This window comes from Hyaloscypha bicolor, assembly GCF_002865645.1.
Source record: "Hyaloscypha bicolor E unplaced genomic scaffold K444scaffold_183, whole genome shotgun sequence".
Taxonomy (NCBI): domain Eukaryota; kingdom Fungi; phylum Ascomycota; class Leotiomycetes; order Helotiales; family Hyaloscyphaceae; genus Hyaloscypha; species Hyaloscypha bicolor.
Window position 1 is genome coordinate 1,275,261 of NW_020194685.1, and position 22,844 is coordinate 1,298,104.

General features: G+C 49.4%; 6 protein-coding genes across 6 annotated transcripts; all 6 read right to left on the reverse strand.

Annotated features, from left to right (window-relative positions):
• Positions 1 to 2,275: 2,275 nt before the first annotated feature.
• On the reverse strand, positions 2,276 to 5,480 carry K444DRAFT_575739 (Xanthine/uracil permease). Its single transcript, XM_024877487.1, has 10 exons — positions 4,831 to 5,480; positions 4,658 to 4,774; positions 4,430 to 4,531; positions 4,290 to 4,371; positions 4,182 to 4,238; positions 4,073 to 4,130; positions 3,678 to 4,023; positions 3,001 to 3,628; positions 2,806 to 2,873; positions 2,276 to 2,757 (listed from the first exon to the last, which is right to left on the reverse strand). The coding sequence occupies exons 1-10, from the start codon at positions 4,982 to 4,984 to the stop codon at positions 2,519 to 2,521; spliced, it is 1,851 nt and encodes a 616-aa protein (XP_024727207.1). The 5' UTR covers positions 4,985 to 5,480; the 3' UTR covers positions 2,276 to 2,518.
• A 614-nt stretch (positions 5,481 to 6,094) lies between these two features.
• K444DRAFT_264927 (kinase-like protein) lies at positions 6,095 to 8,643 on the reverse strand. The gene is made up of 2 exons (XM_024871431.1): positions 8,472 to 8,643; positions 6,095 to 8,400 (listed from the first exon to the last, which is right to left on the reverse strand). Exon 2 carries the CDS (start codon positions 8,379 to 8,381, stop codon positions 6,192 to 6,194), a length of 2,190 nt encoding a protein of 729 aa, XP_024727208.1. The 5' UTR covers positions 8,382 to 8,400; positions 8,472 to 8,643; the 3' UTR covers positions 6,095 to 6,191.
• A 1,292-nt stretch (positions 8,644 to 9,935) lies between these two features.
• On the reverse strand, positions 9,936 to 13,276 carry K444DRAFT_637692 (lon protease-like protein; the record flags this gene model as incomplete). The annotated part of the gene is made up of 2 exons (XM_024884158.1): positions 9,936 to 10,091; positions 10,148 to 13,276. The coding sequence occupies 2 exons, from the start codon at positions 13,274 to 13,276 to the stop codon at positions 9,936 to 9,938; spliced, it is 3,285 nt and encodes a 1,094-aa protein (XP_024727209.1).
• A 616-nt stretch (positions 13,277 to 13,892) lies between these two features.
• K444DRAFT_546550 (BRO1-domain-containing protein) lies at positions 13,893 to 17,134 on the reverse strand (the record flags this gene model as incomplete). The annotated part of the gene is made up of 4 exons (XM_024876234.1): positions 13,893 to 15,026; positions 15,079 to 16,233; positions 16,375 to 16,804; positions 16,860 to 17,134. The coding sequence occupies 4 exons, from the start codon at positions 17,132 to 17,134 to the stop codon at positions 13,893 to 13,895; spliced, it is 2,994 nt and encodes a 997-aa protein (XP_024727210.1).
• Positions 17,135 to 18,428: 1,294 nt separating this feature from the next.
• Positions 18,429 to 20,194, reverse strand: K444DRAFT_547539 (uncharacterized protein; the record flags this gene model as incomplete). Its single annotated transcript, XM_024876314.1, has 3 exons — positions 18,429 to 18,630; positions 18,680 to 19,929; positions 19,985 to 20,194. 3 exons carry the CDS (start codon positions 20,192 to 20,194, stop codon positions 18,429 to 18,431), a joined length of 1,662 nt encoding a protein of 553 aa, XP_024727211.1.
• A 928-nt stretch (positions 20,195 to 21,122) lies between these two features.
• On the reverse strand, positions 21,123 to 21,677 carry K444DRAFT_547661 (uncharacterized protein; the record flags this gene model as incomplete). The annotated part of the gene is made up of 2 exons (XM_024876320.1): positions 21,123 to 21,398; positions 21,453 to 21,677. 2 exons carry the CDS (start codon positions 21,675 to 21,677, stop codon positions 21,123 to 21,125), a joined length of 501 nt encoding a protein of 166 aa, XP_024727212.1.
• Positions 21,678 to 22,844: the final 1,167 nt, after the last annotated feature.

Below are 22,844 nucleotides of genomic sequence, written 5' to 3' on the forward strand. Positions count from 1 at the left end.
CCTCAAAACCGAGAAGGCGGTATGGATTTGGCAACTGTGGGAAGTGTAAGTTGCTGGTTCAAGAGCTTTTGCAATAAGCTTCACTCACCTCAAACCCCAAGAGAACCTGCTACTCCTTGATGGACTGCTCGACTTGTTTGACATTCCGCACGGCCGAGAGGCCCCATCGCGTCAGCTACTGGAGAGGGTTGCATCTTCTCGGAACTGGAGTCTTGTGAAGCTATTTTTGGTGGTGTGTTAGCTTCTGTTATGTGGTAGGGAAATGATTGAAATCCGTTTCTGCAGCTAGGAGCTACTTTATAAGTTAGATTTTGAAAGTTGCATGAGAATGGGAGTAATTTACCTAGCGTAATCAAGACAATATGATAGATGCGTCAATTGATAGAGATGCTTGTCTACTGAGTAGATGGTTCCTAGGGGAGCCACCCAAATCCGCCGAGAAAGGCAGTTTGCTGAAGCATATCGTACTGTATGCTCCTAAGATAAGACTGGCATTGATAGAGAACGGCCAATAGCAGTTGTTGCAAAATCAAATCCTTGATAATGGGAGATGGCCCTTCGAAAGTCTGTCCTACTTCAGCAGAAATGGGGGCTCGGGGGTCGGACTTTAGCGATCGATTTTAGCGAGCAAGCGCTGGAATCTAGGGGCCGATAGTGCACGGTCCGGGGTCTGTTATCTGCCCCCTTTAAAATCAGGTAATGATCAGCAACACGGAAGACCCACCTCGATAATCATGACCACCCAGCCTCTAAATTACTCAAACAGGCATCCAAGGCATGATAGCTGGCCTAGAAAGCACGTGCAAGTATGGGAAACATCCCAGACTTGTCTATGCCCATGTTTAACGTGGACTTGAAGATGGGGATATTTCATCAGTAAATTCCATTTCCCAGGCCCAACGGCATTTCATCCGAAGATATTTACTTCAAATCCGAGATTTCGATCCTTTCCGCAGTCTTGCCGACATGGCTCAACCTGTAACTACCACAGAACTAATAGGATATGTCGAGCCATGGATCGTTTCTCCTGGAGAAAAAGCTAATGTCAAAGAACGTTTTACCTTAACCCCACTTTACACCCCAAGGCAGATGATATTCAAGGTATCAAGTACGGAAGGGCAATACTCTTCTCGCCTCATACTCTTGATCCAAGGCCACAGCGGCTCTTACGCACCGCCAGTAGAAGAGGAGCAAATCCATGAAGTGGAAGTTCGACAACATGCTTGTTAGAAATACCAGGATGCCAAGCCAGGGTCATATGCTCCCGTGAAGGGCTGGCAAGAAATATCTGTCGGCAGTGGCCTCGAAGTATAGTTCTATCTCCAGCCATACTTGCTTGTTGTCAGCTACTGTCAGACTCTGATATCATGTCTCGATGTTCAAGCTGGAAGTGGCTTCGCAGTTGTTTTGAAAAAGTCTAAGCTTCAGCCGTGGATCGGAACTCAGACTGGAAAGATCCAGGTATTGTAGAGTCAGTCCCCAGTTGGTAGGTGGCGGTGGTTGGAAGTGCGTTTTTCGTTGACTGGCACAATATTCCAATCTCATGTCGAACGACTTCATCGTGTTGCAGAGAAAATCCACAAAGCGGAAGATATCACCGTTGGCCTTTCGGCACCATTAGTTTTGGGATCGACTGCTTTGTCCCTTGCAGCGGGAACGTTTCAAAGCAGTGAAGTTCTGAGGTCAGACCTCTCTCCTCATTCTTCAATGGAAGGCTCGGCTCGCTGTCTTTCAAGTCTCTTGGGTTCAGCATACAACACTCTAACCCAGTATAACTTTCCCAAGGAAATTGGTAGTGATACCATTGCCGACATCTCGGGGAATATCAGGCATGGTGTTCTGAACAACGCTCCAAGCAGAGCAGTAAAAAGCTACGATTGGGATGGATGTGGGCTAGATTGGACAAAAGCGAAGTATGGTTATGGAGTGATCCACTTTCACGAAGATGATCTAGACGACGCAGAATGGACCACAGAATTCTCCATTACCATTCCAGAAACCGCTCGCTCTGGAGCTTACGCCGTACGGATATCGCGGCATAAAGTCATGCGACTTCAGTGTATGTGCCCTGTGGTGCCAGTAGCTATCGCCACACTGTGGGCAGAAGCCACTCCCTTAGCAGTTGCCCGGAGCTCACAAGTGAGTTGTTAAGAAGGGGTAAGGGTCACGTGAACTCTCGCTTACACTCAACTGAGAAAAGGGGTTCCTTCGACTGAGTTTCAATGTCCCAGATGCAAGTTGGACAATCATCTCGGAGAGAGGGTTTCGATGTTCCAGCATTTGGAGCAAATTTGAAGTGACTAGGCTTTGAATGTAGTAATACTTTTGAGAACATTCGGAGGCGAAGTATTTGAGAAATCCAACTTGACTTCGAACATTGAAAATCAGTGCCTCGTTATTGTCAACAGCTAGAGAGGTGCTCAATAAACTTGATCGCATTTAACACTTGAAATAGAAATATTTTCGTACAAATACAAGGGTATTTCTCAACTTCTCAACGAGCGTTCTTCAAATAAACTCAAACCTTCTCACCACCATCAACACTCTCACCGTTCTGGAGCGTGTGCGTGGCAATCCTCGGAGACTCTCCTGACTCTCCCTTAGACGGATGCGCAAACTTAGGATCCTCAGCGTTCTCAATTTCAGCCTCGTTCCTGTCGGCAATATCGCCAGCCAGGGATTCAGTCTCTTCATTGATGTCTTCTTCTGGGAGCAGCAGATTCAGTGCTACGGCGATGAAGGCGGTGACAGCGAATCCTAGGACGAATTAGCTATGTAAAACCAAGATATATCGAAGATGCTTACCAGTTTCCAGAACAAGGACAATAGCATCGAAGAAGCCTGCCTTCGCCTTGTTCCCACCGGTGTAGGTACTATCAACGAATTAGTAACATATTTCTTTAGGGAGGAGAGGGCCGGGAGCGAGCGGGAGCATGAAGCATCCTCCCGACCAATGAGGTAAGGAGCTCTGGATATGGGACACAGAAATAGGTTGCTTACAAAACATATGAAAACCAATTGGGCACTAAGATCGCGCCGAAGCCGAGGGACATCGCGGAAGTGAGGATGAAACGCGTGCGTCTAGTGAAGGGTACGGTGGCGATAATTCTGATACCAGAGATCGCGACGGAGGCAAACAGGAAGGTCGTCATGCCGCCGAGGACCGCGGATGGGATGGACGTCAAGGCAGCCGCGAACTTCGAGAATAAGCCCATGATAATCAGGAAGAAGCATGCAGCGTATCCGGCCTTACGGTTTGCGCATCGGGTGAGGGCGATGACACCGTTGTTCTGGGCAAAAGTAGACATCGGGGTGATGGTGCAGAGGCCTGCAAGCATGCCGTTGATGCCGTCTGCCAAGATACCACCTTGGATTCTCGAGTCGAAGAGCTTACCCTCCACCTGGAGTCTTGAAACATCGCAAGTAGCTGTGATGTCACCAATGGCTTCCATCATCAGGATAAGGTAAACGGCCATTAAAGGCAGGATGAGGGGTCCGTAGACGGAGAGTGGGAATGTGTGTACCCAAATGAAGGATGCGACGGGCGCGGCATCGATACCACTTCGATCAAAATAGCCACATGCTGCCGCGATGATACAACCAACCAGTAGGCCCAAAATAACGCTCACTGGGACACTGTTAGCTCTGCTCCTAAGCGGCAACTGGAAATAACTTACATGACTTCATAATCGGAGCACCAAATCTCTCGAACAGAATAATGGAGACGAAGACCGAGAATCCAAGACCGATGAACTCAGCGCTTCCCCATGGCAGAGGATGAGGGGCAAAGTTCGTCGGGCAGTTCTGGAAGATGCCAGTCTCAGGTCTCCCAAAACAGCTTCCTGCTCCTCCGGCCCAATCCTGGAGACCGCTCTGGATCAAGGAGACACCAATAAGGGTGACGGTTGGACCTGTGACGATGGGTGGGAAGAGCTTCTTTAAGAGAGCGGGCGTCATAAACGAAAGCCCGATCTCTAGCAATGCGCAGAGAGAAGCTGTGCCGAGAATAGCGCCGTATCCTTCCTAGAATTGAAATCAGTATTGCTCACTCCTCAAAGCTTAGGTGGCTTACAGGGCAAGGAAGCTTGGTGCCATCAGCTGCAGTGGGGCACATTCCATTACCGTACATTCTGAATTGGCGTTAGCTTGCATCGGCTACAAGGAATTCAAAAGAAACGTACTGTGCCAATCCCTTGGTCGCAACAGGAATGATAGCGAAAGAGGTCCCTACCACAGAGCTGTTTGCATGTCAGTGGGTAGCTCCCAATTTCGTCTCGAAGGATTCTTACATAAGACCAGTCCCAATATAGTACGGAGTCTTGTAAAGGTGGAAGCGAGTAACTTGGATGGCCGAGAGGATACCGCAGACAACTGGATGGCTGTTAGTATCTCATTGTACAGGGGAGTCTTCAGACAATCAGCAACTTACTCAACGAGGTTGAGACGAGATATTGTTCCGTAGTTGCATCAAAGTTTGCGGACCCGGAGATGATAATTGGAGGAGTAATGATACCAGCCAACATAGCAAGAGCTAATTGGGAGTCAGCGGGCTGTTGTCTTAAAACACCTGGCAAGGAGTCGCAGGGAAGGCGGGCACGGAGAGGGCTCTGCTAAGCGAAACACCGCCGCAAACAGTAACAGAGAAAAATACACTAACCATGCTGGAACCCAAGCAGAAGAGCCAAGACCACTGGCATGCGATCCTGAAGACCAAAGAAAGGAGCTGTTCTCTTCGGCTTGCTCATGAAGGGAATATTCGGCGTGAATAAGAATGCTGCAGCAATTGATTATTAGCCACAACCCCGCATTCCCAATTGCGCGGGAGCTCACCATAATCATAGTCCCCAACAAGACCATCCTTGGTGGTGAAAGCTTTGAAGATGTGAGAGATGTGCTCGCCAAAGGACCGCTTGGGGGAAGCTTCGTTTGGGGGGATGATCATATCTGGCCCATCGTGTGGGCCTTGGTCAATGGTAACAGCCATTTCGGTGTAGAATTCGACTTCAGTCAAAGACGAAGAAGCACTTTTAAGAGTTGGGTGGCACCTTCGTCAGCTCAAGCTCAGTAGAGTGTATATGCCAATGCCAATGGGCTGCTTGTAACTGTTGTTGTTGCTGCTGTTGTTGCTGCTGTGACACACAACCCCAACGCAACTGGGCGTCTCAAGATATATACACGCGACGTTTCGACCGAAGCAGCGGCATCCATCTGGACCGTCGTAGGCCAGGCTCAACCAGCACCATTGCTTTTCCGCTCGCGATAAAAAGCCTTTCTTTCCTCGAGTGAGCCCAGAGATCTCACGCTTCGTGACGTCGGCGCCAGCCGTCCTGCGACGGCCCCGCTTGAGATGCAGCCGGAGCACCAATCACCGCGAGCGGAGACAAACTTCCTTGGTTCGAAAGTCCAATCCGACCACTGACGGGAAATTGTCTTATCGTGTGTGTTATCGGGTGGGCCGCGGGCTGCCCCCGCTGATCCAGATCCGCTCCGCTGCAAATCGTGGCCTCTCATTTTGGGGGAGGGGGAGGGGTCAGGTCGGGTCGGGCCCGAGATGAGCTGTACAGACAGGCAGATCGAGAGTGAGATCTGAAGCAGAGCTTAAACTGGAAGCGTGCCGAGGCCGGTCACGAGGGGATCCGGCCGCCTCCGACGACGGAACAAAGATTTGCCCTGAACTTTTCTTCTCTTTTCTCTCTCTTTTCTTTCTCTTGTGGGGCAGATTTGCTGTCTAATTGATATCACGTGTGGCGAATACACTCCTGCCTTTACCTTCATACGCCGAACTGTCGCGTGGGCTTCAAGCAAGCAGAAACAGAGTTGAGACACCCAGACATCGATAGCCATCTGATCTGGGAGATTTGATGAACCAATCAAGCGCAACTATCTCATTGTATCCAGTTCCGTCCCGTAGATTGGAGGTTGTGCTTTTAAGATACGATTGCACTTGCAATTCTGGTTGACATCGAAGCTGACGATCCGAGACAACGACCAACATCATTGACTGATGGTGATAAATTTTAGTCCATCAACTCCTCAAGCTCCATTTTGTGCTGATAACGCGTCAACTGGTGTAATGTACAACTGGAGCAGAGCCCCATATATCCCAGAAACCCTCCGGTGGTGTCTCACTGTCGCCAGATGAAGCACACCCCTATTAGTCCTTCTCAGATGTAGAAATGATGCCCCCCCCCCTATCCTGCGGCCGTAGTTTTAACAACAAGTTCCTCGTTATGCGTGTCGGTCATTAATTCGTCATCTAAATTCGCTGTTGGGATCTCGAAATGAGAATGCGCGCTGCCAACGCCTGCTAAGTCTGCATGGTATGCTGTCGATGGTTCAACTGCCGCTGCTGTGTCTCGCGGTCCATCAGATGCTGATATGGCCTGTGGTTCCATATTATGCTGTGTAATGTTCTGTGTGCGGTCTTCCTTCGTCTCCACGGTTGAAAGTTTTACTTCATCCGCAGCTGTATCGCGAGAAATATCCACTAAATCGGATCCTGAATTTGATATGGGTAATGGGATCTCTGCAGGAATAATCTGGTATCTCACGGGCGCAGGGCGAGATCTGCCACGCCTGGGAAAGTAATCCTCCTCGCCGGATGTGTCAGTGATCGCATAATCATACACATCGAAAGGCTTTCCACCGGGCCCCTGCCACTCCAGCGTCCTTGGAGTATCCAATTCTTCATGATTGGGAAGGTGCTTCTCCTCTGGGTAGCATGCATCAACCACAACTGGTATTGAGCGTCCAGAAGAATGGTACTCCTCGACATCTGGAAACAAAGTGAGGAGGGCCGAGGCTTGCGATCGACACCTTGGATCATGGTTCAGACAACGATGGCATAAATCCGAGTAATAGTCTGGTATTTCTGCTGGAAAGCTGTCCAGGCTCAAGGGCCGATGGTTCTCTGGTTCGTCTTGTTGGGTAGCTAAAGCGTACAAAACCATGCCCAACTGATACAAATCCGACTTGACCCCTATGTACATGGAGATTCGTTGGTTACTGTCAATGAGTGCAGCAACCTCTGGGGGTTCCCAACCGACGGGGCATCCTCGCCTGTTGATGTCGATAATTTTTGCGTTGTCGTTCGAATCAATGACGATGTTGGAGAGTGTAAAATCACCCTGAACGAAGCCAGCCTCATGGATTTCTGCAAGTCCTTGGACAATCTCTTTGGCCCATCTTTCGCGGCGGCGCCAGGGAATTTTTCCTTCTCCATCGTAGATAACGTCAATTAATGCTCCTTGTTCTGCGAAGCTGATGAGAAGGCCCTTCACAACTTCGCCCTTGGTGTCAAGAACAACGCCACCAAATTGGATCACACTATGGGAGCCAGATAACTGATGTAGTGCGTTGATCTCGTACAGGAACTCGTCTACCGTGTCAGGTCCAGGAATTTCTTTCTTGATGAACGCCTCACCATCAACTGTGACTTTGTAGACGAAACCAGAGAGATGCGAGTCAAAAACAACCTCATCCTCACGGACTCTTCGACAGTTGAGATGATTGATAGCTTTAACCGGAGGGTACGGGATGATCTCTGAAAGATCCTCAACCACGTGAACATGAAGTCTCTCATTTTCAGTCTGCAACTTCAGATTTGTGACCGTATCGTAAAATTGGATATCTGGAAGTGATTCGCGAATCGCCTCATATATGCGGGCACTTTTGTCACGCTGGAATTTTGTGCGTAGCAGCTCTTCTTCCAGTGATCCTTCAGGAGCGTTTCGGTAGTCCAGAGAAAGAGTTACACGCCTCCAATGAGTCGGTGTTTCTGCGAAGGTCACAAAAAACTTCTCCCTCTTCGACTTGTCCCTGAAGTGCATGCTGAGGTTCAAGATCCACCTCTTTTCCAGCTCCTCGAGAATCATCTCATCAAATGCCTCGGTCGAAATCGACTGCGTGTCGATATTCGAAGCCTCATTCCGAATATCCACAAATTCCTTCGCCTCATCTTGTGTTTGTGGTGTGTGTATATCGCTCCTCCCTAGCACGCTCTCGATAGTCTCCGTCGTTTCCAAGAACTCGGGGGCGCTCAACCTTGGTTGCGCCATCACCGCCGCCGCTGAGTTTCGGCACGAGTTAGAGATTCGACGTCGGTCCACTGATAGTGTTCGTCGTTCATCAGGAAGTGGCTGGTTCGGTTCCAGTCTATCTCGAAGTTCTGATTGTTGTCTCTTGAACGTGGGTGCGCGAGGCAGCTCTGGCACGACCTTTCTAGAGAGGCGGCGGACAATGCCAGCCTGTTGTTCATCCTCCGGTGGTGGTGCAGGAGGGTTTGCATTCGCATCAGTTTTCCCCAACAGCCTTTTCCAAGACCATGATGTTCTGTGTTCGATAGATGGGCTTCTTGCATGCGCTTTCTCAGCTTGAGCCATTGCGTTTGTCAGGATGATCCTAGGACCCCACCGTGGATCGTCAGCAACCTCACAATGGTGGAATGCAGCTTGCGGGGAGAATGTACATACAACGTCAACTATCCACTGCGTTGGGATTTCTTGCGGAGAACAAACACCGCCCACAAGTCGGATGGCTGGTCGTGCTTGAGGACATGTATTACGCAGCGTGGTTTTGAGAGAGCAATGGCACTCTCTGACTATAAGAGAAGCGTGTCATTGCATTGGTGCCCTACGCGTCTGGGGGTTTGTTTGTATAAGGCGGACGTGGTGAACAGCCCTGAGGGAGTAAATGTGGAGGCTGTAGGTGAGGTTTGGAAAAAGGTCGTGCTCAGCCACATCGAATTGCTGCGCTGGCATTTCCGCCTCACTTCTCTAAGTGGTTAATGGCTTCTCAGAAACGTGTGACAGATCAGTGCGTGCATTGCAGTTAGAAATGGCCCGAAGCCGTCTCTGTCACCGTTCGGCAGCTTGGATGCCAGAAAGTTGTAAATTGCTAACAACCAATCACGGCGCGAGAAAAGCTTTTATCCAGAACCAGCTCTTGCCTGTCATGCTAATTTTCATCCCATGTCGGCCAAACAGCACATCGTCTACATGATCTCCTTCCGCAAAGTACCTTGTGGACACCCGCAAAGCAAGCAATTTCACGCCCATAAGAAGTACTCATTAGCAAAATTGGGGGTGGCAGGCAAACGACGTGGGCTTCCGTGGGGAGCGGGGACCCCCAAGGTACATTGGTAACATCCCTTGGGCGCCGCTGTGTGGATAGTTGCACCTGTTTCCGGTTCGAAGAACCGCTCTGCAAGATCCATGTGACATTTTGTCTCGTGCCGGGGCATGCGTCGGGCAGCAAGAAGGCAGGCGCTTTGGGTAGTGGTGAGGCTAGTTATTGATGTATGGTTCTTGGACGCTGGGCTCGATGTTCCACGTCAGACCCTCTCCATGGGAGAGAGCGAGTCGGCTGTTAAGTCGAGCCTTCCGCATACGAGTCTCCTCAAATCTACCAATGCCCTATGCAGGAGTGCATGCATTGGAAGGCTCGGCTCGTTCACTGGTTCGAAAGGGGTTGCAGGCGGCCTTTTCTGCAACCTGCGTGGAACTTGCATACGCCTTGCAAAGTTTAGTGGTTGTCGAGTTGTCGCGAAATCTACTGACATGCGACCCTAATCCAGAGTTAGGTTTAGCTACAGGAGGAGGGCTGGGGCCTTGATCACGCCTTGATCACTAGATGGTAGCATTTGTTAGGGAAATTTTCTGATGGTTCGTTCGTTTGCGGAGAGGGATGGGCGAGTAACGGCCTTGCCCACTCTTAGGTTGGCAGATATTTCTACATTGGCTAATTTACATTATCTACTGCATAATGTCGCGTGGATGTCTATCTAGATGCTGCGGAGAGGAGATATCTCTTCTGTCGTCATTCGACGCACTCGAAACGCCGATGTATGCGCCCCCTTTTACCCCACGTGCACCATATGCTCTCCGTATGAGTCCGAACATCCACTCAATGAACAAGGTATCTACAGTGTGAGCTGTTCAATCGTCGTCCTCGCCCTCTTTTTCTTTCTTTGGTTTCGTGAGTTGTTCCTTCCATAGGTTGTTGGCTACGTCCTTGTCCAGATTTGGAAACACCAAATCGAACACATCAGAAAACCATTTTACTGGGTGTCCTTCGATGCCCTCTTTTATGTTCTTGTGACAGGTTAGTCTCATATTATCCAAAACTTGAGGGACAGAGATCTACATACGTCTGGTAGTTCAAGCCAGTCTGACATGTTGTCGTCTGGGAAGATGATCATCTTTGATCCCGCGCGTCGAGCGGCAACAGTCTTTTCACGAAGACCCCCAATTCTCAAAACCTTACCAGTAACCGTCAACTCACCAGTCATTGCGATGGTTGGATCTAGTGGCTTGTCCAAAGCCAGCGAGAGCAAAGAGGTCGCCATTGTAATGCCGGCGGATGGTCCGTCTTTCTGGACTGCTCCTTCGGGGCAGTGAAGGTGCAATTTAGCTTTATCGAAGAAATGGTTCTCGGGGAACTGTTTGGCCATCACCGACTTCGCGAATGAATAGGCAATACTTGTCGACTCCTTCATAACCGATTTCAAATTCCCCGTCGTCGTTAAACCAGCACGGGAGTCAGAAGTCAAAGCGCTTTCCAAAATAGACTCAACATAGAGAGCAGCTCCGCCCATCTGCGTCCAAGCAAGACCCATTGCTACTCCTGGCGGCGTTACATCATACAGGCGATCAGATGTAAATACTGGAGGACCGACATAATCCTTCAGGTTATCCTGATCGATGGTAACATGGACCGTATCTGGGACATGAAGACTGACTCTCGGGGTTTCAGTAGTTTCCTTCTCGATATTCTCTGGCGTCTCCTTAACATCGGTCTCATCCTTCTTCGATTCCTCCATTGCCGCTTTGCCTTCTTCAGTCAAAGCCTCTTCTTCGGGGAGAACAGATTCGCCAAGGTCTTGCACAATTTTCAGTGCCGACTTGCGATACACCTTTTCAATCTGCTTCTTCAAATTTCGAACTCCAGATTCTCGACAATAGGACTTGATCAGCTCCTTAATAGCTTCCATAGTAAGATTGACATCGACGTCCTTCAGACCTGCCAATTCTTTTGCAGCAGGTCCAAGATACCTTTCGGCAATCGCCATCTTCTCATCAGCGACATAACCAGAGAGCTCGATCATCTCCATTCGATCGAGGAGTGGTCGAGGGATTGTATCAGTCATGTTTGCCGTACAGACGAAGAGGACCTTGGAGAGATCGACGGGCACGTCGAGATAATGGTCCAAGAACGAGTTGTTCTGCTCGGGATCAAGCAGCTCCAACAGTGCCGACGCTGGGTCGCCTTGATGTCCCCTACCAATTTTATCGATCTCATCAATCAATATCAATGGATTCTCAGTCTGGCACTTCTTCAACGCTTGAATGATTCGACCGGGTAAGGCCCCGACGTATGTTCTTCGGTGGCCCTTGATCTCGGCAACATCTGTGAGACCTCCAACACTGAATCTGTAGTACTGCCTGTTGAGCGCCCTGGCAATACTCTTTCCAATACTCGTTTTGCCGACACCAGGTGGGCCAACAAAACATAATATTTTGCCCTCGACTGTCCCTCGCAGCTTTCCCACCGCGATGAATTCCAGTATACGATCTTTGACATCCTTTAGTCCGTAGTGATCTTCCTCCAAAACAGTCATGGCGTTATTGATTCCGAAATTCTCTGCGCTTCTTTGGCCCCATGGGATTTGCGTTAACCAATCCAGATAATTTCTCGTCACATTGAACTCCGAGGCGGCAGGTTCTAGATGCGCCAGCTTGTTAAGTTCATCATCGAAAACTTTCTTAACTGCCTCTGGCATGGCCAGTTTCAAGCTCTTTTCTCTGAACTTTTCAACCAGCTTATCTTTGCCGTCAGATTCAATACCGAGCTCTCTGCGGATTCCTTTCATTTGTTCCATCAAGAAGTATTCTCGTTGACGTTTTTGGATGGATCTCTCGACATCCTTGGAGATTTTCGATTGGAGCTGAGCATTCATAAGCTCCTTCTTTAGGACGACCAAGGCTTTCTGTAATCTCTCTTCAACATTCAATGTCTCCAGGATGTCTTGAAGCTCAGGGACTTCTCCAGCAGAGACCGCTGCAGCAAAATCGGCAAGTTTTGCTGGCTCTTGCATGACGTTGCCAGCAGACTGGCTCATCGAGAAGGTCGAGATCTGGTCTCGGAACAAGCTGTTGAGGCTTGCAACTTCCTTGAAGACGTTGACAATCTCGTTGGTGACAGCTCGAATAATGGGGCTTTTGGGATCATGAGGTTCTTCGACAAGGTTCTCCACCTTGACGAGACTGATGGGAGAATTCCGCAAGAACGCTGTTGGCTCCCATGGCGGTGTTGTTTCTGTTGACTTTTGCTGCACTGCACCCTCCTCAAAACTGGCAACCACATCACCCTTCTTTTCTTCTGGCTTCGGTGGAATCACATCGGGCACTACTGCAGGATCCGCAGGATCCGCAGGAGTATCTGGCTTCTTGACATCGGCACTGGCAGGACTGATGAGAGCAGACATTTTTATCCGCCGGTGAGGATATAAAACAGCTGTGAGGGCGTTTTCGTCGCCGTGAACAGGAAATGCGCTGGTAATCTGAGCAAAAACACCAACATCATGAACATCGTCCATGTTCTCGATTATATCTCCATCCGCATTCTCGTCTTTGAACAGAAAAGCTCCGATGTATGGCTGCCCCCTCTTGATCATCTCTTGTATGGCAGCAACTACATTGTGATCCCGAACCGTAACTGCTTTATAAAACCCAGGGAAGAGAGGTCGTTTTGTAATTGGGATTGCCATGACCTGAGGGTAAACGTCCGGAACGGTAGCCTTCTGCAAAGCTTTTTCAATAGACGGTTTGCGTCCCTTCTTCCCCCCATCACCGCTGCCAGAATCACCTGCACCTCCCGAGGATGCACTGCTACCTCGGCCGTCGACGGGCTTTCCAGATGAAGCATTGCCACTCGCGGGCGATGACTCGGGGCTTTTGCTCTTGCTCTCTACCACGGCCTCTTCACTCTTTTCCTTGACGTTCTCAGCTTTGTCTTTTGCATTTTCCTCCGAGTTTTCCTCTGCTGCATCTTTCGGACTCTTTATGGCTTCTTTCCGGCGGGCAGGGGACGTGGAAAACTTCGAGCTACCGGGTATCGCGTGTGCAGGAAGATAGGGTCGCAAACATGGTGACGTGCTCGCAGAAAGCTGAAATCGTCTCGAAGTACTATAGAGTCTGCTGGTAGTATTCGAGCTTTGTCTAAGAGAACTTCGGGATGTGTTTCGGAGCGCAATTCGTAGATTCTGACCGTATAACATCTTCGAGGAATAAGGACTGAGGCGTGAAGTCCTTTGAAATGGAATACACTTCTTTGGCAGGAGTCTTTGGATGTATGCCGAATCCAATCCGACGCCCAAAATGAAAGGAGAGCTATAATGTACTAGAAACTCAATTCGGGGGCGGCAGGAAGAAAAGGCACCAACGTTTGCGCACTCTCATTTATTTGGTGATCATGATGCTTTCAAATCCGGGGCGGATTTTCTTATCGCCGACGTTGATTCCTTGTTTATGGGGCCAAACAAGCCCCTTTCTTGATTATCACGTGGAAAAGCTTTGCGGTGTTCGCAAAGGTCATTGATTGTTCTTTTTCAGAGTCGGACATTTCGGGATACGGTGTGTGTATTCTAGAAAACTCGCGAGCGGTCACCTTTTATATCCTAGAGAATTGTGAATCTTCATTGAATGTGTTGACCGCAATCGTTCCGTTTCCCAACCAATCCCCTATTTTTAAGCGGCCGAAGTCAGGATTTCAGTTGCAAGCGTCACAAGTAACTTCCAAGGGATTTGTCTTATCATTCCATTACTGAAACTACACTTTCTAAATCAGCCCCGAAACAAACCTTTGCTCCACTTCGTTGGCCGGTTGCAAAATCATCATTTCCATGCGTTAAGCCCAGCCCAAGGGTCACCCGAACTTTGCTGCGGACCACCCCTTTGCTGTGCAGCCGGATTTCCATATCCGTATTCACCAAGACCAACTGCCGGGGTGGGACCAGATTGCGGGAATGTCTGTTGAGGGCCAAGAGGTGGTGGTCCAGGAGGGGGTGGTGGAGGCACATAACCATGAGGTACGAATTGCTGGTTGATCGGTGTGTGTTGCATTGGCCGGCTGTAACCAATCTGGCTCTGCGAGAATGACGTCTGGGTTGGAGGAGGAGAGACGGGTGGATATGTGCCGGGATTGTAACTTTGCGCTGGAGCTAATGGCGCTGGTTTATGACTTGAAAATGGTTCTGGTCGATTTTGCTGCTGCTGCTGCTGCTGTTGCTGTTGCTGTTGCTGTTGCTGTTGCTGTTGCTGTTGCTGTTGCTGTTGCTGCGTTGGGAAGAATGCACCGTTTTGTGGGGATGCATAAGCAGGGTGCGCAGATTGGGGATGTTGTTGAGGTGAAGTCGGTACCTGATACTGGCCAGCAAAGTTGGTCGTTGGGTATGAGGCAGTGTAAGCAGCAGATTGTGCCCGTGGTTGTTTAGCCGATGGCGATGACGGGGACGTAGATGGATCCATGGACATTCTCTCCATGAGGCCTCGAAGGCGCTCCCGTTCTCGGTCAGCCTGTCCACTGGCGCTGGCTGCTCTATCTTGCTCGATCTGGCTAAGAAGCTGGGCTCCTTCAGATCGCCGGTTGTTCACAAAGGTCTCAACATTCTTGTCCAAGCTGTCGACGGTGTCTTTCATCTCACTATACCATTGTTTTGCGCTCTGAAGGCCGGCCACGAGATCTACAAATTCCTGGTATATTCGCTTGTACTTCGACATCACCGAGGATCGTTGCCGGGTAATAGATTCGTACTTGCTTTGCTCTGCTCTGACTCTCTTATCTTGTAACAGAGCATTGAAGGTTGCTGTGAGCTCTTTCATAAGTGATGACTGCTTATGATTTGCTGAAAGAAGCCTGTTCTGGTGCTGCCGAAACTTTTCAAGCTCTGCTTGGAATAGCTGGGTTTCATAATTGGAGATGGACTTCTTGTTAAGGATGAGGACTTGCGAAATGTCGTCGTTGTGAACCTGTATCCCTATAAGCAGATGAATCGGTTAACAATATTGGGTACAAAAATACCTTCTCCTTCAAGTCCTTCAGCACCTGGCCTCGCTCCCGTTTGGTCATGTTGAGTTTCTTGAGAATCTCTTCTACTTTGGCAACTTGGTCCATGACGCTGGGACCGCTGTCCTGGAAGTCGTCATCAAGCAGATTGCCCTCACCACCAATCGGGCTTCCGACGTTATTCCTTGATTTCCCACCAACTTGTATCAGAGCTTTCTGGAAAAGAACATCCGCCTCGCCAGTCTCGCCAGCTGACCGCATCTCATCGAAATCGACCTCATGTTGCCGCATTTTTTGGTATAACTGATTATCACTCTGTGCAGCCTCGTCGAGAGCATCCCGATAATTCCGAACGTCGCTTCGAAGAGTCGAAGTCAATCTGGAACTGGGTTGCTGGGTCCAGTCTGCTTCGTATTTTGACCGCATCTTCTCACAAACACTCTCCTCCATGTCTAGTTGCTTACTGCTCCTGTCTAGTGTCGCCACAATACCCTCTTTACTCGACTTCAACATCTCAAAAGTAGATAAAGGACTCTCGTTATTCGCTACATCATCACACCAAGTCCGGAACTCGTCATCTGCAGTTAGTTCCTGGTCAAAGCCGCCCTTGAGAACCTGTAAGGCACCAGGTAGTCTCAAGTAATCCAAACTCGCAGCCATCTCGCTGTTGGCAGTCTCCACTCGCTCTGTTTCTGCTCGTACTAATTTGGCCTTTTCCTCGTCATACAAGCTTGCCGATTCTGTGACGGACATCGGAACGATCTTCTGGAAGATGTCCGGGCCAGTGATACGTTGTATATCTTGTCCAGCATATAGTTCACTGACAGGTATTGCCTTGGCCGCAGGAAGTTTCGGTATTACCGCAAGTCCAGCCTCTGCTGGCACAGGTTGGTGGTAAATGTAATCATTGTCCTTGACGAGCTCAACTAGCTTTTCTTGTACATTCGTTAGGTGTCGTTTGGTAATCTCAACCAGACTTGCTCCAGATTCTGCGGTTAGGTTCGAGTTTGCAGGTGCATTTCCAGGGAAGCTGCTGGCGACCTTGTTAGCTTCCTTGACTGCGGTTTCTGCAACTTGCAAACGTGAGATTGCTATGCCATGAGAATTTGCGTCGTCGTCGGCGAGAGCTTGATAGTACTGCGCTAATGATGCCATATAATTGGATTTGACCTGGTTTAGAAGTCAGTGTACTGCTCCACAGGAATATTTCCCGATCAACATGGAGGATGGACAGAGCCAGTAGCAGTAACCGCTCAAAACAGGGGAGTAAAATTTGGAAGACAGTGTTTATATCACCACGCATGAACGTACCTGGACAACTAGAAGCCAGACTTTCTCAAAGATAGCTTTGTTCACATTCTCTTGCGTGCCCTCAATAGCTCCAGAGTAGAGGTAAGCGGCCTGACTAGCAAGCTTTGCAAGGAGGCCAACTTTCTTCCCATCTGCGATTTGCTTTTCCAAGAACACCTCCTGCCCTTGAGCAAGCATAACTTGTATGAGCGTCTTGACAGTATCTCGGCTGAGGTCGGTAGATGGAGCGTGGAGAAAGTTTTCGTTGATATATGTGAACATGCCCGCGGATGCTTGGAAAGAGTGATACGCCGTCTTGAGGCCCGAATCCTCGGAACGAGTTTGATGTGCGGCGTGGCATGATAGAACAGCAGATATATTGAAGATAATCGAAGCCTTCTCGTAAGCTAACGAGTACTGAGAGGTCGGCTTATGTGTAAATGCGTCGAACCTTGGAGCAGCTTTGTTAGCTTGTCATATACTTGTAAGAGAGAGATGATCCCTACCAGGTAAAAGAGATCTTAATATGGTTTTCGTCAACGGGAAATCTAAGATCCAGCAACTCAAGCTGCCCGTAGTATCGGTAGAGCAGATCTCTTCCAGCAGCACTGTCCTTCCCCGCGCCTCTCATATCTTGCCGCAAACGGTTAAGTGTCGCGCACTCTTCTGCATAGCGCTCCGGATCATCCCCATAGGTCTGCCTGATATACTGCTTCAGCGGCTGGATCCAGTCGATCTCGTTTGTAGCCTTGAGAGGCACTGATATCATGGGCGCCTGCATCATGGCCTGCCTCGAGCCGGAGCTCTGCTTAATGGAGATCCACCGCCCAGAGAGGGAGAGTATAGCCGTAGGCGCAAGACGGTCGGTGTGAGGTGTTCGCAGACGTGTTGCGGTAGGAGGTGGGGTGCCCGAGAGGCTGTGGGCTTTGCGAAATGCGGAGGAGGGGTGCCTGTGCTACAACTTTGACCTTAGCTTGTTGTAGCGATTACAATAAAACCTCCTTCATGCATGCGATTCATGGTCGTCGAGGTACCAAAAGGGACGGTTTGCGAAAGGGAAAAAGATGCGTGTCAAGTGGTGACGGCGGATGTATGTCGTGTTCTCGAGATCTTGTCGCGGCTTACCACCAATGATTTCGTAGCTCTGCCTTGCGGCAACCTGCAGCGATTTTTCTGGCCCCTTAAAGGCCTGGGCTTGACTGCGGGCTTAGATAGTAGAGGATAAGCGCTTGATCACTCGGGATGTGCCAAGATCACTTCTGCTTTTGGGTTTTGTAAAAGAAATTGAGGGCATTTTTAGCCGCCGGCATGTTATTGTGCTTTCAACTCAGAAAGGCGCTGTTGACCACCCCGAAGATCTCTCTGGGACTTGGGCACCTGCGTGTGAATATCTGTACTGTCCTCAGGTGGCACACTGGTTCTATCCAGTCCGGACAAGCCTGTGCTGGTGACTGCGTTGAACATGGAAGCATGAGCCAGTCACATCGTCAAATTGTCTCGAGATCATTCTATTGGACAAGAATTCATGTGCCGGATTGAACAGCAGGGGGCTTGAGCGGCCCGACCAGATGCCCGCAGATCAACTCATGCGCAGCATGGGCCGTTATCGCGGCCTCCTTCATCCAGGGGCCAGTTAGATGGATATGTTGATACAACACGCACCCAAGAATCTTCATCAAACGTCCTCCTTTCTCCCTCTTTGGGCAGCAAGAAGGACGGCCTCCGACGAGTGCTGCTAATAAGTACTAACCGGGTGAGCTTGTGATTGTGGCTTGCGTCGGTTGAACGGTCTAACTTTGTCTCAGCCCTGAGTTCATACCACAGACGGGGTTCCTGCTCGATCTTATGCTCTACCCGGCCGCTTAAAAAAAGCTTGATTCTTCTGACAAGGTTCCTGAGCAGAGAATCATTACATATGAGTCTTTCTAGATGTACAAGGTGGGTATGTGCCCAGGAGCAGACCTAATCCTCTCCAAAATACAGACGCCCATGCACCTGATCTCCCACAGTCTTCTAGCCTCGCTGATGCAATACAATGTTCAACATGAAGACAATAAACATATTATACATCAAAATTAAGACCCCGTCCCGGAATCCTTCTTGGCTTCATTGTCGTCTTTAGATTTTCCATCCTTTGAGTCTTTTGCGGAAGTATCTTCTGAGGAAGTATTGTTTTCGCTAGTTCCATCTTTCGGGTGGCCCGTTAGCTTGTGCCAAACAGACCCTAAGAATCCTTCGTCCTTGGAAGATGAGGATGAGGACTTAGCACTTGAAGAGCTAAGCTTGTTAGAAGAAGAAACCGAGTCTCTGATATCTTCAAACTTACCTGGCCTTTTCCACGTTCATGATCCTTTTGGCGGTTTTGTCATCGAACTCGTCTGCAAGCATTTCGATAATCGTTCGTTGGTTGGCGCTGAGATACTTCGGCATGGAAACCTTGAATTCAACCTTAAGATCTCCGGATTCGCCTCTTCTTCTTTGTAACTTCTTCATACCCTTACCACCAAGCGTGATCTTGTCTCCTGTCCCAGTGCCTGTAGCAATCTTGACGTTAACTTCGCCATCCAAAGTAGGTATTTTGACCTCTCCACCAAGCAGAGCGGTTGTCAGGGGTATTGTGGCGGTATATAATATGTCGGATCCAGAACGGCTGAACTTGGGATCTGTAGCAACTCTCACCAGAACGTAAAGATCCCCCCGATGAGATCTAGCGCCCGGATTTGTAGCCGCGCCAGTTGCAGGCGCATCACCCTCACGTTCTATCTGTAGACGCATGCCATCTTCTATCCCTCCGGGTATATCCACCTTAATAGTTTTTCTCTCCCTCACAACTCCATTGCCTGAGCAAGTCCGGCATTCTCCTCCCTTAGGAGTTGTCACCCCTTGACCACCGCAAACGCCGCAAGAAGATGCCATCTGAAATCCTCCCGACATAAAGTGGACCCGTGTCCCAGTTCCCCCACATGATTTGCATTCTGAGCGCTTGACTCCTGACTTCAATCCATTCCCAGAACATGTCTTACAGGTAGTCAGAGGCGTTATCGTTATCGTTTTGCTCGTTCCCTTGGCAGCCTCCATAAACGAAACCGTTGTTTGCACCTCAATACTATCCCCAACCAGAATCTCTTCCTGTTGGAAAGGACTTCGACCCCCACCACGAGCTCTTCGGCCGCTACCAGTAAAGCCCCTGAACAAGTCCTCAAAATTAAAGTCGGCCCCAAAACCTCCTCCAAAGCCACCTGGAAAGCCCCCAGCGCCTCCGGCGCCAGCAAAAGGATTGCCTCCAGCAAAGGGGTCACCACCTGGACTCGGGCCAGCTCCGCCGCCTTGGTCAAAGGCCGCTGCGCCGAATTGATCCCATGCCGCCTTCTTTTGCGGATCTGTTAACAGCTCATATGAAGATTGTGCTTCTGCAAACTTGTCCTTCGCTGTTGGGTCCTTGTTTGTATCCGGATGAAACTTTTTTGCCAAACCATAGTATGCTTTCTTGATCTCAGCAGCCGAAGCTCCTTTACTAACGCCGAGGACATCGTATGGATTCTTCGTGGCTTGAAGATTTGAGGTTGCGTGAAATGGCTATTCGAAGAAATCATCAGCAAACTGCTCATCACTTGAGATTGGATGTACACACTCTGCTTTGTGTCGCCCCTGCAGACCTCGGAACAGATGTTATAAACGTGGGTCGCCGCGGTATGCTTGTCGTCGAGGAACATATTTCTCGTGTCTGCTGCTTCTTGGATATTTCATATCTGAAGTGCTGATGTCGTGAGGCCTGGGCAGGACATATTATCCGACTCGTTGTGGCGGCCTTGGTGAGAAGGGTTGTTGTCCCAGGTTTCATCGTGCTGCGGTACTGGTAAACATCTGTGTCAACCTTCGGGCTTAGTCGTGGCAGCAATGATGCTGGAATGAGATGGTGCAACAATTGTCGTGGAAGAAATGCACGAAATTGTAAATTTCAAGATCAGATGTCAAAATGTTGAAGCTTACAAAATTTTCCAGGGATAGTCAGCTTGATGCTGATTGGCCGAATTATTCGATTCTGTTCGGGGAGCTACTGGAACTTTCGAAACAACATCATTGATACCTTGAATTGTTCCCAAAGCTGAAACAAATTCCATCCCAGGAATTCAGCTGGAATTACTGATCTTTTGACATGTAATTCCTTGGGCGAGTTTGTTACAAATTTGGAACCGAGGCTCGACGTGCCGAAGTTTGATATTTTGTCAAATCTCCTTATGGTTTCTAAGTGCCTGTGTGGTAGCTGAATGCGTCTTGAATGAGTGAATAGAGTATAAAAGAAATAGAAGATCAGGGCGCGGGCCTTTCTCACTTGTGAATGTTTATGATTATTTGCATTGTATCCGGTAGTGGCTTGAATTTTTCTTTTTTTTCTTTCTACTCACAGTCCTGGAATCGGAACTGCTCCACAGTTGAAAGCCTCCCATTGAAACCTCCAAACCTTTCCTTTATAACGATGAAGCTCCAAACGACTGTTGAGTACAGCGTACAATACGCAATGATGAGGAGGCATTCACAAATGGAGGAAGGCACTTCCAAAGTGCTTTTCAAGAGCAGCCAGAGAAGGCTTATCACAATGAACCCGGGTATCAGCCACGCCAATGCGGCTCCCAAAACGCCCCAATTTATGCAAACTCCGTCACAAATCCGTCATCGAGGTCGTTGAGGCGCAAATCGCATTCGGAAATTCTTATCTGATGGACAGTCAGTGCTCGAATGTCCTGGCCACACACTCTATGGTCAGATTACTAACCTTGCCACCGTACCTTGTACAGAAAGTCAACCACGACCTCGCTCTCAATTATCCCCATACTGTTGAAGTGTTTCCGCACAGAGTTCGCAAGTTGTTCCTTGCTCTGCCGTCGTTCTTCCTTCCGCCTAGCCATCGTTGGAGACATTTTCCCAATCGGTGAACGAGAAAGCACAAGCTGATTGTACGGTTTACTGAAAGCTGCAGGTGTATTCAATCGATAGTCGTATCGATAGCCGTGCAGAATCGATGGATCAAAGCTGGACCATTGGAGCTGTGAGAACGTTAGATAAGATGACGGCTGTTACGCCGCGGGATATTTACTCACGCCTGGATTTGCTTCGGTCACGACAGTATTTGGATTTCCTACAACAGCACTGCTCGGTCCCGCGGTGACTACGTCGCGTAGTGAGCTGCCACCAGTCGTACTGCCCGGAACGCGCCGATTTTTGCCATTGAGAGTGGTCGAATTGATGGCTCCCACTTTCTCTTTCGTGCTCGACGCTTCTGACCTCGAGTCATCCGGAGGGGGCTTGGATTTTGGGGGCGCCATGCCAAGAGATGAGATCGATCGAATTTTGGAGGATTATATCCTCGCGCAGCGTCGTGGGTTTGAAGCAATGGGTCATCTAGCTACAGCACATAAGGGTCGTGGCTGTCGCGTTGTCCCAGCCATTTGGTCAACGAGACGCCAATCTCGCCTCGCGCTAGGATGTCTAGTTTTTCCGTTCCGGAGCGGAATCAGTTCCTCAACCCCTGCCTGTTTCATTTTTCCTTGCCATCTCTCATGCTCATCATCAAAACCAAGTGGAAAAACACCCTTGGTTTCTGATAAATTATCCCTCACTGTTGCCTTGAAGCCGGGGCGAGGTTTGAGTTATTTTCTGAATTTTTCATCCTAAGGAAAGGTCTGCTGCCTCTTTTGTTCAATGACGATGATCACGATTGAGATTTGCGAGAGCTGTCTCGCGCTTCCCAATTCTGCTGGGCCTGCATAAGCCAAGACGCCAAAGCAGCCTCAGTTTTTGGCCCTGACGCACTGCGGCCACCGCCTGTCAAATCACGACCGTCCTAAAGTGGTCAGATGCAAAAGAAAAGCTTGAAGAAATTTTTCCCCAGTCTCAGCCCTCTCCTGCTCCAGGCCATCCCCACTGCCCCAGATTAGCGTCTGTCAGAGACTCAGAGACAAGTGTTGCCGAGCCTGCCGCCAGAGGTGTAAAAAGTCAAAGTTGGGGCTGGCCTGCCCGGAACCTTTCAACGCGGAGATGAGAAATATTTATCCAAAAAAGCAATTATCTCGTCCACATCAGTGCACATCGACATCAAGACGAATTTGAACGCCTCCGCTATGCCCTGAGCCGCCCCGATGACGGCGAATGATCGAATGCTCCTGACTTTTCCTTGCACTTTTCCTCCAGCTCACCAAGGGAGGCTCTCCTGAAGAGTCGTGTTTCCTTTTGCTGAAAAATCTTGCCTGTTCTGTTTTGAAGGATCGTCCAGTAGCCGAATACGCTGCACTGGTCAAACACTCCACGGCCAGTCCTTAATGCAAGCGATCTGGGGCTCTTTTGTCTGAAGCAGAATGAAGTGGAGGGAAATCTCGATGAGCAACAATGGGGGTGGGCAGCGCAGAAAGAATCATGGGGAAGTGCCTCTTATGGCGGAGAGGAGCATCTAGAGTGGCAAGGAGACAGATATCTCCGAGCTGGTGCAAAATGCA